At 30.8% G+C, this 14,008-nt stretch overlaps 1 protein-coding gene across 1 annotated transcript in view; it reads right to left on the bottom strand.

The window, feature by feature from the left end:
• The window catches only part of LOC143256551 (cardioacceleratory peptide receptor-like), a 55,412-nt gene that overhangs the window by 20,711 nt on the left and 20,693 nt on the right, over window positions 1-14,008 (bottom strand). Inside the window, exons 2-4 of the mRNA XM_076513911.1 lie at window positions 6,078-6,213; window positions 3,996-4,099; window positions 3,478-3,571 (exon numbers count right to left, since the gene is read on the bottom strand). Of these exons, the coding sequence (XP_076370026.1) occupies window positions 3,478-3,571; window positions 3,996-4,099; window positions 6,078-6,213 (334 nt within the window). The remainder of the gene's footprint in view (window positions 1-3,477; window positions 3,572-3,995; window positions 4,100-6,077; window positions 6,214-14,008) is intronic.

Here is a 14,008-nt window from a genome sequence, read left to right as displayed (position 1 = left end):
TATGTAGTAGTCTGCCGTATTGTATAGTAGTTATAGAGTAATCTCCCGTAGTGTATAGTTGTTATATAGTAATCTACCGTAAGTTATAGTTCTTATATAGTAACCTACTGTATAGTATAGTTGTTATACAGTAATCTTCCATAGGGTATAACTGTTAAACATAGTAATAGTATAGTTGTTATATAGTAATCTACCGCAGAATATAGTTATTACTAAGTAACCTACCGCAGAGTATAATTGTTACATAGTAATCTACCGTGGGGAAAAGTTCTTATATTGTAATCTACTGTAGAGTATAGTTTTTATAGAGTAATCTTCCGCAGAGTATAGTTGTTATATCAAAATCTACCGTAGGGTATAGTTGTTACTGAGTAATCTCCTGTTGGGTATAGATTGAATATAGTAATCTACCGTAGAATATAGTTGTTATATAGTAACCTACCGTAGGGTATAGTTGTTATATAGTGTTCTACCGCAGAATATAGTTATTACTAAGTAACCTACCGCAGAGTATAGTTGTTACATAGTAATCTACCTGAAGGATATCGTTGTTATATAGTAATATACCGTTGGGAATAGTTTTTATATAGTAATCTACCGTATGGTATAGTTGTTATATAGTAATCTACCGCTGAATATAGTTATTACTATGTAAACTACCGCAGAGTATAGTTGTTACATATTAATCTACCGTATGGTATAGTTCTTACATTGTAATCTACTGTAGAGTATAGCTGTTATATAGAAATCTTCCGCAGAGTATAGTTGTCATATAGTAATCTACCGTAGGGTATAGTTGTTATGTAGTAATCTACCGAAGAGTATAGTTGTTATATAGTAATCTACCGTAGTGTATAGTTGTTATTTAGTAATCTACCGTAGAGTATATTTGTTACTGAGTAATCTACAGTTGGGAATAGTTTTTATATAGTAATGTACCGTAGGATATAGTTGTTATATTGCAATCTTCAGTAAAATATAATTGTTATATTGTAATCTACTGTAGAGTATAGTTGTTATTCAGTAATCTACCGTAGGGTATAGTTGATATATATAGTAATTTACCGCAAAGTATAGTTTTTATATAGTAATCTACCGTAAGGTATAGTTGGTATATAGTAATCTACCGTAGGGTATAGTTGTTATATATAGTAATCTACCTCAGAATATAGTTTTTATACAGCAATATACCATATGGTATAGTTGTTATATAGTAATGTACCGTAAGATGTAATTGTTATATAGTTATTAACCGTAGGGTACAGATGTCATATAGTAATCTACCGTAGGATATAGTTGTTACGTAGTAATCTACCGAAGAGTATAGTTGTTACATAGCAATCTACCGTTGTGTATAGTGTTATATTGTAATCTACCGTAGAGTATAGTTGTTACTGAGTAATCTACCGTTGGGTATAGTCTTTATATAGTAATCTACCGTAGGATAAATTTGTTATTTTAGTAATCTACTATAGAATATAGTTGTTATTAAGTAACTTGCTGTAAAGTACAGTTGTTATCAAGTAACTTGCTGTAAAGTACAGTTGTTATCAAGTAACTTGCTGTAAAGTACAGTTGTTTTTAGTAACATTCTATTGAGTATAATAGTTATCATTGATATTATGTAAACTGTTGTAAGATATAACAGTTGTTATTTAGTAAACTACCATAGAGTATAGTTGTTATTAAGTAGCTTGCCATCTAGTTGATATTATTTAAACTGTTGTAAAGTATGGTGGCTTTTTAGCTGAGTGTTTTAAAATTTGTAGAAATATAGAGATGTTTATTTTATAAGAATATTTTTGCTTATTTTTGAAGCGATTTTGTTATAATGTCCACCTATTTATAATATGTAAAACTGTGTAGGTTGGAAGTTTTGAAACTGTTGTATTTCTAGGGTGGTTTATTTCTACTGTAAGGTAATTTTATATATAAAAACACCAAGAGGAATAGCCTTTCAACAATTGGCTATAGACAGCGAAAGGCATTTCGAGTTGAGACGTTATGGGTTCAAGCACTCAGCTCCTAACTCTTAACTGATTCATCATAGTTGCTGGCTACTTTAACATCTGAGTTGGGATATTATCTGATAGATGGAATATCTCCAACGCGTTTGGGAGCTATGGCCATAAACATTGGAATACATACTACGTATAAGTTAATGATTAGTAATAGAAGTTTTTGGTTTTGGTTTTTAATCGCATATAAATGTTTTTTTTTGTTTGCGTATATTGATAAATTTGCTGCATAAGTTATTATAAACGGACATTTTAAGAATGGAATAAATGATATATTCAATCTCAACAGTGCACACGTACTACATGAGCATGTCAGAGACCTCTATAGGATTCATTTGTCTTTAATTTTCAACACTGATTAGAAAGAAGATAGCCAGTCAGCAGTACCTGCTGTTTTGCCGTTTGAATCAAATTATAGCATTGACTACTACAGTCACCACAGATGGAGGTATGGACCTCGTTCAGCGAAATCACATCTCGAACCTGGGACTTCCTGTCTACACCCTAATCATTAGACCATGACGTAAAAGCGTTGTAATATTAGAGTAATTTCTGACCATTTAGTAAATGGGCAATGTAGTTTTAGTAAAAATATATACACATATAAAGAGGTCGGTATAGTTTCAGTAAAGATATATGCACACATGAAGGGGTCGATATAGTTTCAGTAAAGATATATGCACACATGAAGGGGTCGATATAGTTTCAGTAAAGATATATGCACACATGAAGGGGTCGATATAGTTTCAGTAAAGATATATACACGCATGAAGAGATCCATATACTTTCAGTAATGATACATACACACATGAAAGGGTCGATATAGTTTTAGTAAAAATAAATACAGACATCAAGGGGTCGATTTAGTTTCTGTAAAGGTATAGACACACATGAAAGGGCACATACAGTTTCAGTAAATACATATATGTATACACAGGAAAGTGGATGTAATTTCTGTAAAGTATTTACACATGAAAAATAGTTGTAATTACTGTTAAGATATTTACACGTAAAAGGGTAGATGTAATTTCTGTAGATATTTACACGTGAAATGGTAGATGTAATTTCTGTAGATATTTACACGTGAAATGGTAGATGTAATTTCTGTAAGGATATTTACACATTGAGTTTAAACCCAGTATGCTTACAATAACAGTAAGGCTTTAATATGATTAAACTCAGCCAAGTAGTATGAATTAGTATAATAATGGAAGTAACCAAGACATTCCTTTATTTTTAATATCTAATTGTCCCTAAGGTAAAATTTCCTATTATTTATGGATATTTTCACATGCATAATAATTTCTGACTAACAAGAAATCTATTGCGATGATCAACCACCGTGTAAATCAGAACAAATTTATATATTTATATATATATATACTGTAACACTATATAATAAACATATCCACCCCATGTTAATTTTGTCGGAGTGTAAAAATAGTAAATGGGAACTTACAGCTTCCTCTAAACTTCATGGGGTGAGTTATGGCGTCATAACGATCAATGCTGAGAGCTACCAGCATATAGGTTGAGGAGTATGTTACTATCACCTGGAATGTTGAAAGAGACATAAACATTGTGCTGTCTCATAATATTAACACGTGTAGTGTTGAGATCCGTTTCTTATCGTAAAACCTTCTATAAATACCTACCCTCTTTAGAGATCTCCACTGATAAAAGGCACAGAGCCCGAAAAACAATAGGGCATATTAAAAATGGCATTTTAAGTAATTTATTTTATTTTTATCATAACATGAGCAACACAGTTACAACTGTTTATGAATACATATATGTGTGTATAAAATATAAAATTTTAAAATCGTTGCACCAAAATTTACTGCTAACAACGTGAAATATGAAAACTGGAAGCGACAGTTTTCTTTGATCCAAACAGTCCGAGAAAAATACAAATAAAGACTTACAAGTGAATGCAAAGATAAACAGGTATTTTTGTGTGAGGTTACCAGTACGTACCTGTAAATAGCGAACAAGTTTACAGACAACCTTTCCTCCATGGAAGTCAACTGTCATCCTCCATATAATATCAGCCAGAACCTGGATCAACCCAACGGACAAGTCTAGCAAAGTTCAATGATTTGATATGTCAAAGAAAACGTTGAAAAGGAAATAATAAGTGTTGTGTTACATCTACACGTAAATAATAAGTGTCGTGTTACATCTACACGTAAATAATAAGTGTCGTGTTACATCTACACGTAAATAATAAGTGTCGTGTTACATCTGCACGTAAATAATAAGTGTCGTGTTACATCTACACGTAAATAATAAGTGTCGTGTTACATCTACACGTAAATAATAAGTGTCGTGTTACATCTACACGTAAATAATAAGTGTCGTGTTACATCTACACGTAAATAATAAGTGTCGTGTTACATCTTCACGTAAATAATAAGTGTTGTGTTACATCTACACGTAAATAATAAGTGTTGTGTTACATCTACACGTAAATAATAAATGTTGTGTTACATCTACACGTAAATGGAAAAATAATATTAGCAAGATTTTTTTCATTTCTTCTGCATTTCTAAGAACATTTTTTTCGAATCGTTATACAAAATGGAAGCTTTTGAATAAGCAGAAACTTAATTCGAGAGGGTTGCATTGTTAGCTTAGTTACAACTTAGTTTTGATACTCTCAGAATAAGAAAAACTAAAGTACATAACAATTGGTTAACAGTGGCTTGTATAACCTATTCATTTTTATGAAGAAACTGTTATACATAATAATGAATATGGTGTGATTTCAATATGATCGGACCGTATGCGATATATTGTATAAAGAGCTACGTCAGAGTCTTCAACGTTCAATCACATTCAATCTCTAACCAACACTTCCATAGCCGATGATTCAAAGTATGTTCAACAACAACATATTAGCTCTCAGACGCTGGTCCTTCTGATGTGCAAACCAGTATTCTAACTACCAGGCCATCACCAGATCTTTATTGTGTATACCTACGCGGCTCTCAGACATTGGTTCTTGTGAGTTGCAAACAAGCATGATGACTACTAGGCCATAACTAGATCTTTAATGTGTATACCTACGCAGCTCACAGACATTGGTTCTTGTGACCTGTAACAAACATGATGACTACTAGGCCATAACCAGATCTTTACTGTGTATACCTACACAGCTCTCAGACATTGGTTCTTGTGATCTGTAGACCAGCATGATGACTATTAGGCCTTAACCAGATCTTTAATGTGTATACCTACACCTGAAGTACGTGAAATGTTTCTTAGAAATTCCAATTGTCTTAGAGTTTCGAGACCATAGTCCATGCTTTAGTGTCTCCACTGCGCCTTGATACTGTAGTACCAATACTAATATTGGATATTATAAACTTTACTGTAGTACCATTACGGGGTTAAAACATTATAAGATGCAATGTTGTATCATTACTAGGCTAGGACATTATAAACAGGCACTGTAGTACTATTGCTGATGTTGGACATTATTAACTTTACTGTAGTACCATTACCGGAGCACAACGTTATGAACTAAGCTGTAGTGACATTATTGGACTTGTAAAGTTTGTTCTAGTGTCATTATTTAGCTTTCAGATTTTAAACTCAAACTGTGTGTTTTCTCATGACTCAGAATATAAAACGTCACAGTTGTTAGCAGGAAATAACTGTCTTGTTTCAGAGGCAGCTAATGGAGAAAATACTTGTATTTATATTCATTGTAAGGAATAACATTTCATAGTTTAATTAGACAACTAGTTTTTCTAACGAGTTTCTGACAAGTTGATCGTTTCTTCATTGAAAGTCGCGTTTTACTTATGAAAGAAAATTGTAAAATGTACTTGTTAAGATCTAATAAATCGAAATTAAAAGAAAAGAACAATGAGTGAAATAATCATCTTAAAACTACTGTTTTTCAATGGGTTTTGTAAACCTAATTCTAATTCTAGTTTCCACTTTTGTTATGCGAGTTTAATACTCCTTAAAGGTTTTCCTAGTCATAAATAAACGCTAATACTTGAAATCTTGCAATTATTCGAACACAAACTCAGATGTAACGAAACTTACCTGCTAAAGCTAGGTGTATGATGAAGAAATTCATCCTTGACTTCCTGTGTTTTGATGGCAACAAAGTTACTAAAACGTAAGTGTTGCCGAAGACGATCATTGTAAACATTACCCACATAAATGTGACTTGTTCAGTCTGTAAAAGAAAAACATGAGTTAAGTACATTACTTGTTCTGTCTGTAAAAGGAAAAGATGAGTTAAGTACATAAATTGTTCTGTCTGTAAAAGGAAAACATGAGTTAAGTACATAAATTGTTCTGTCTGTAAAAGGAAAACATGAGTTAAGTACATAAATTGTTCTGTCTGTAAAAGGAAAACATGAGTTAAGTGCATATCTTGTTCCGCACGTAAAACGTGATTAAAATAACTTGTTATGTCTGTGAAAGGAAAACATGACTAAAGTACATAACTTGTTCTGCCTGTAAAAAGTCCAACTTAATTTTAATCACTCAATACTAACAAAACAAACCACGTTTAAAAGTTTCTCTGATTTGCTTGGTTACCGTTTTACTGTAAGCAAAACATAATGAAGACAATGTGGTTGCTTAAAACAAACAACAAGTAGTCTCACAAAACTATAGGTTGAAGTTATCAATGCGATGTACTGAATGATAAATTCCATTACTAAAACGATTGAGAAAAATCACTAATTATGCCCTTAATAATGCACTGTTCAATATTATATTACATAAAATACAATGTGTGCATCGGAAGAAACCGATTTTAAAAAACCTTGACATCGTATGGAGTGTATGTTTTACATCTAAACCGTGTTTTTCTAATATATGTTTACACTATGGAATAGACTTTAAGAAATGGAGATGAATTAGAAGTATCATGATACTCATATATATACTCAGTCTTCTAGAATTTAGCACGAAACTTGAAAACGATGGTTACGTTATTAAATTATATTAATGTTATTAAATAATTAGACCTATGACAAGTTCATACAAGATGTTATTAAATCATTAGATTTGAAAAGTTCATGCAAAATGTTATTAAATCATTAGATTTGAAAAGTTCATGCAAAATGTTATTAAATCATTAAACCAATGACAAGTTCATACAAAATGTTATTATATAATTAGAGCTAAGACAAGTTCTTATAAAATGTTATTAAATGAGTTAACCTATGACAATATCATACAAAATGTTATTAAATTATTAGAGTTGTGACAAGTTCATACAAAATGTTATTAAATAATTAGACCTATGACAATATCATACAAAATGTTATTAAATAATTAGACCTATGACAATATCATACAAAATGTTATTAAATAATTAGACCTATGACAATATCATACAAAATGTTATTAAATTATTAGAGTTGTGATAAGTTCATACAAAATGTTATTAAATAATTAGACCTATGACAATATCATACAAAATGTTATTAAATGATTAGAGTTGTGATAAGTTCATACAAAATGTTATTAAATAATTAGACCTATGACAATATCATACAAAATGTTATTAAATAATTAGACCTATGACAATATCATACAAAATGTTATTAAATAATTAGACCTATGACAATATCATACAAAATGTTATTAAATTATTAGAGTTGTGATAAGTTCATACAAAATGTTATTAAATAATTAGACCTATGACAATATCATACAAAATGTTATTAAATGATTAGAGTTGTGATAAGTTCATACAAAATGTTATTAAATAATTAGACCTATGACAATATCATACAAAATGTTATTAAATAATTAGACCTATGACAATATCATACAAAATGTTATTAAATAATTAGACCTATGACAATATCATACAAAATGTTATTAAATAATTAGACCTATGACAATATCATACAAAATGTTATTAAATGATTAGAGTTGTGACAAGTTCATGCAAAATGTTATTAAATAATTAGACCTATGACAATATCATACAAAATGTTATTAAATAATTAGACCTATGACAATATCATACAAAATGTTATTAAATGATAAGAGTTGTGATAAGTTCATACAAAATGTTATTAAATAATTAGACCTACGACAAGTTCATACAAAATGTTATTAAATAATTAGACCTATGAGAATATCATACAAAATGTTATTAAATAATTAGACCTATGACAATATCATACAAAATGTTATTAAATGATAAGAGTTGTGACAAGATTATCATAAGAACGTCGCTTATACGCTGACTGCTAGTTAATAACAAATGGTTTTCTTATGATAAAACAAAATCGCTTGTGAAGCATATTTTCCAGTTTTGGCTATTTTTTACAGAAATGCATTCTGCAAATAATTTATTATATATTGTGCTTTTCTTATAGCTTAACTTTTCTTTGGTCCATAAATAATAAACGGATAACTAAAATCCAAGTTTAAAAGGTCTTTTTAAAAGGTCCTGCTGTACAGATATATAACATTAATGCTTGTTTATCTGTTCAATAACAATAGATTTCTAATGAAAATTAAACTTTAATAGCTTTATTGTATGTTAGTTTGCTGTTAAGCACAAAGGTGCACAATGGACTATTTATGGTTTATCCACAATAGGTATTGAAATCCAATTTTCAGTGTCGTTAGTTCTCAGCTGAGCCACCAGGGAGCCGATAATTTATTATGAACTGATATAATTTTAAAAAAGGTAGAAAAGTTGAAGAATTAATATACATTTGTTAGCGACTTTAAACACTAAACACAACTGTGAGTTCATTAAACAGATTATAACTAATTAATTAGCGAAACAATTTAGCACAATTCAATACGAAATATATCCTGTTTGAAACGTGTTATACATTAAACAGCATTTAATTAGAATCATGTGTTTCGAGAACCATCAAAATTTAAATAACTGACTCCTTAAACAGTAATGAAATAAAACTAATTATTTTTCGTTACGTTATTTGTCTTCCTTTACAATCACTCATTCCCATCCGTCATAAAGTATGGCAGTAAAACGCATTATGATTGTCTCCTTTTACCACTTTTACTTCTGTGACACCAACGTTACAACGACAGACATGAGAAAGTGATTGATGTCCATGTATTGTGGGTAAAAGAAACCAAAAAGAGTTTCACATTTTTCTATTATGGAACCCCTAGTCTTCTGTAGAGACCACAAAGAGTATACTTTGTTCAAGACGAGCATCCTAAATGATGATGGCCCTAAGCACAAACAAGACAAGCTAGGGCCTAGGACATCACATGTTTAGGTGACTTTACACTGAGTTGAAACTAGTGTTTTAAATTAAAACAACTTTGATATTTTTATCTATTGCAAAAGCTTGCAACAAAATACATAGAGTTAAATTTTTTAACAGTAGTTGGGTACCTAATTTAAACTTTAATTGAGAAGAAACCCCTCCAGTGGCTCATTTGTAAGTTTGTTGGCTTATAATACTAAAATTCAAATTTCGATACCCGGAATAGAGACAGCACAAATAGTCACTTGTGAAATTTTTTTTTATGCAAGTCGTAGTAAATGCTCTACTTGGCGTCGCGTATTGCTGGACTGTTTACTCTGCTGTTTAAGATTATCGCGTAATACAGCCGGTATCGGTCCTATTTAGGATGAGTTCAGATTAACTGAAAGACTGAAATTTGCACGCGCTGTTTAGAGCAAAATTTATTATTGTATCATTGGATAAGAAATGTATAATGTCGTTGAAGCGCCACTCAATAGCTTTAAAAATGACTTGGTGAATTGTCAAAAAAAAAAAAACGAAACCCACTCTGTTTTGAGATAGTGATAAAATGTCTATCATAATAAAAAATATTTTGAGGTAGTAATAAAACGTGCTTTCATAATTGTTACGTATTGTAACTGATCTCTGACGAGTCTCCGACTCATTATGTTACGTGTTAAGATTTCAAATAGCTGAAAATTTAAATTTAAATTTAGAAGTTAATTGAAGGTCGATATGTGTCAACTTTATGATAGTTGCCATGAGATTAATACACACAATTTTCTTTCTTAACACAAATATATTTTAATATGCAAACAACAATACAATATATATTAACTATTTTTACAAATAATGATTTAGATACAAAAGTTTTGCAAACTTATAAACTATACTGAGTCGTCTGTCTGGTTTGAAACTGAATATTTTATCGACGGTTCACGACGAGTGAATTAATTCTGTGTTGATATTGTTACACTTTGTTTAATGGCTAGCATCAAGCTGACTTTTCTTCCGAGAAGATAACTGATATCCTCGTATAAAAACTAACGTCCAAAGTTAATTTGCTGAAGTTAAGCGTTCCTGGTCAGATATCTGTCGTTTCCTATGGTAAACAGCTTCCGAGATTTATAGAATACTAACTGTAGTCAAACAAAAATTTATTTAAAACTCGTTTTGCGAGTAGACTGGTAAACTTCAGGCAAGGTTCTCCAAAGTTTTAGTTGACAAAAATATTTTACTTACACACACGTAGAACATTGTTGATTCTTATACACATATTTAATACCATAAGTTACATGCATTTCCAAATATAAATTTAACTAAAACAAACATCAATATTAAATAAAATATATGATAAAACATCCGTTACATAACAAAAACTGTGGTTTCAGATGATGATAAAAGGTATGTTCATAATAAAATACTGATGGCCAATAGTTTTGTTATTATTTTACATTTTGTTATAAAAATCGTAAGTTCATAATTCATGTGAATCATTAAAAGCCTAAACGTTCAAAACATTTTATTTTAGCAAAAACTACAACATAAACAATAAAATAAAAGGAGTTTTGAGTCTCAAAACGCAACAGATAAAATATAATAACAATTGAGTAATAAGACATAATATGACATGGTAAAGACCGATTGAATATAGGAAACGTTCATCACTTTCGTTTTATTAAATTCTGTTGAAAAATGGGTGAGGCATAGCCTTAGTAAATATGGCGGCAGATCTACTTGTACATGTCTACATCTTCTTAATGTGGCGCCCCCTAGTGGCTCAGCGGCATGTCTGCGGACTTACAACGCTAAAAACCGGGTTTCGATACCCGTGGTGAGCAGAGCACAGATATTCCATTGTGTGGCTTTGTGCTTAATTCAAAACAACAATAAAAACAACAAAATCTTAATGTGGTCTTGTTTTTAAAGTGTTTATGACCAATCGATTTAAAACAAACTGCTGTTAACATTTTAGAGATTTCTAATAATAAACAGGGTATCATAGTTTTATATTTTCTTGATTCTAATTCAAAATCTGCTTAATTTAAAGATTGTGTATGGGTTACCAAATTTGATATATAAAGAGAGCGAAATAGAAGAACAAACTGCTAAATAAACACAGACTAATAAGAAATTAAATCTAACAAACTTTGAGCATTAATTTGAGATGAAAAGTTCAATTTTTAGAAATGTCAGTATTTTTTTTTTGGAATTTCGCACAAAAATACTCGAGGGCTATCTGTGCTAACCGTCCCTAATTTAGTAGTTTAAGACGAGAGGGAAGGCAGCTAGTCATCACAACCCACCGCTAACTCTTGAGCTACTCTTTTACCAGCGAATAGTGGGATTAAACGTAACATTATAACGCCCCCACGGCTTAACACGCTTGGTCATGCCAGGCCAAAAATAACCTTGTATGTCACTTAGAAATGCCTCATATGTGTTATTCTGTACGTCATAGATTTCTGTGCAAATATCAACTTTTGCATTTTCGAATCGGTAAAAATGTAAGTTGAAGTTGTTTTGTTGTATTTCTTTACATAATATCAGAACGTGTAGATTTTGTTATCAGAATAACGTAGTGTGTATATCCTCCATGAATACGTGCAAGTAATAAAACGTATTTTTCTAGAAAATTATTAAATACAACTATAAAGACCGTTAATCCAACCTATCTACATTTCACACAAAAATATATTAACTTTACAGTGTTAAAAACATTCACAAAATTTTAAAAAGGGTTCTGCAACTTTATACGGGATCGAATTTCTGGTATGTTAACACTTTTATAACGTAACTAATTTTGTTGTGAAATAACCTGTTGCCACCGTAGTACAATAAATGTTTAGTATCCTTCTTTAGCTATCTTTATTGGTTTATACTAATGAGATACCGTGGTGTTTTGGGCTTAAGATACCATGATAATGCTGTTCTTTATTTCCCGCTTTAGCTAATACGCAATAACCTTTCTTAACGAGCTAGTTGTCAACATTAGATTGCTTCCATTAACAAACAACTGTAGTAATAATTCGCCCTGGTATGCATAATATTCGAATTCGTTGATATGAAGATTTGTAAACAGCATACGGAACATAAAATGTTCTACACAGACTATAACGTTGTCAATTTTGGCTCAATAATTTCAAGCTTTATTAATACAATAAAACACACGAGTTTAGATCAGTGACACACAAATGTAACCAAAAATAACCAGCAACCCCGGATCCCTGTTTTTCCTTGTTGTTTTTGTCAGTCACAGACACATTTTTGTGATAGGTCGTCTGTTAACAAAAGTATTCTCTTGACAGATTATTATGAAGCGCTCCCTGAAGGTTTTTCGAAGCATAACACCTGTCTTTAGCCTAAAGCTTTGTGAGGTTGCATTATTAATTGGCGACTATTGGTTTGTCAGAGCAGCTTCGTTTGTTAGAAGATGAAAGACAAAGATAAATAACACAGATAAATGATGAGAAAATAATACAGAAGACGAGACAAAAATACTCTGCTGTTATTTTTATTAATGTTCCCTCCCCCAGAATGTGTACAATACATTCAGGAAATAAATTATTAGTATTTTCGGTATTATCTAGAAAGTGGTTCTTTTTTTATGTCGATTTAATACAGCTATCAATTCTCATAGTGGGAAAGTTTCTGTAAGTTCGTCCTCCATGATCTATAAGCTGTTATGAAAACTATTTAGTCTATTTGAGGCGAACGTTTCTCTATTTTTCTCACTAAACAAAACTAGCTCCAATTTATATTTAAGAAAATGATCTTTAAACAACCTACTTTTACTGATTAATATAATTATTATTTATTTAAATAAAAACCTAATTTCGTAATGAAATTTCGCTGAATACCTAGTCTCAAATAAAATAATGGAAATTCTGTCTAGTTACTTAATTGGTTTCATTTCTAAATTCTTGTCCCAATAATTCTTCTGTATAACACAAAGAAACCATTCAGAAATCTACGGTGGTACAAAAATAACAACATGTTACATTAATAAAAGGTCAAACCGCAAAACGACTGACGTAAAGTTATACCTATTGTTTATATGCAAAAACGGCTCGTTTGGGCTGAGAAAACACTTTACATAGAAGAGCGAACAACGTTTCGACCTTCTTCGGTCATCGTCAGGTTCACTGATTATACCTATTGTGTTAAGAAATGTACGGTGGTTAAAATGTAATAAAACAACAACAGAATATCTACATTGACAAAAGTCCAAACCTCAGGACAACTAAATTATATACATATAGTGTTTTGCCTACTACCATGAACTTATATTTTACAGGGTTTGAAGATGCTTCTGACTTGTTATCTTTAATCTTTCAGAAGAGCTGTATTTCAATAAACCGTAAGTAAACATTAAACCACACGTGCTATTCGATAAATCTCTTGTTACCGAATTATACCAGTTTCACAAAAGTTCACCTCACATCAACGGTCATGGACTAAGTCATATCATAAGAAGAATACTGGGCTTCTTACAGTGGTGGAATATGTGTTATATTATGTAAATCCTATGTAAATTTAGGTTCCTTGTAGTGATCAAAAGACATCACCTAACCGTTTTGAATAAACGTTTTCTCGACTACATTGTTCACTGTTTATTTTATTAAAACTTTATTTTTTTAACATAACGAATTCTTGAACAGAATTACAATAAAAATAAGTAGTGGTGCAGAGTTTCAGAACAACTTTGTTTAAAGTTAATTACTAAGTTCTTTTTATCTGTAATGCTTGTTTGTTTGATTTTGAATT

The sequence above is a fragment of the Tachypleus tridentatus genome, chromosome 7, assembly GCF_004210375.1.
Source record: "Tachypleus tridentatus isolate NWPU-2018 chromosome 7, ASM421037v1, whole genome shotgun sequence".
NCBI classification, from domain to species: Eukaryota; Metazoa; Arthropoda; class Merostomata; order Xiphosura; family Limulidae; genus Tachypleus; species Tachypleus tridentatus.
This window is presented reverse-complemented; position numbering and strand designations above follow the sequence as displayed.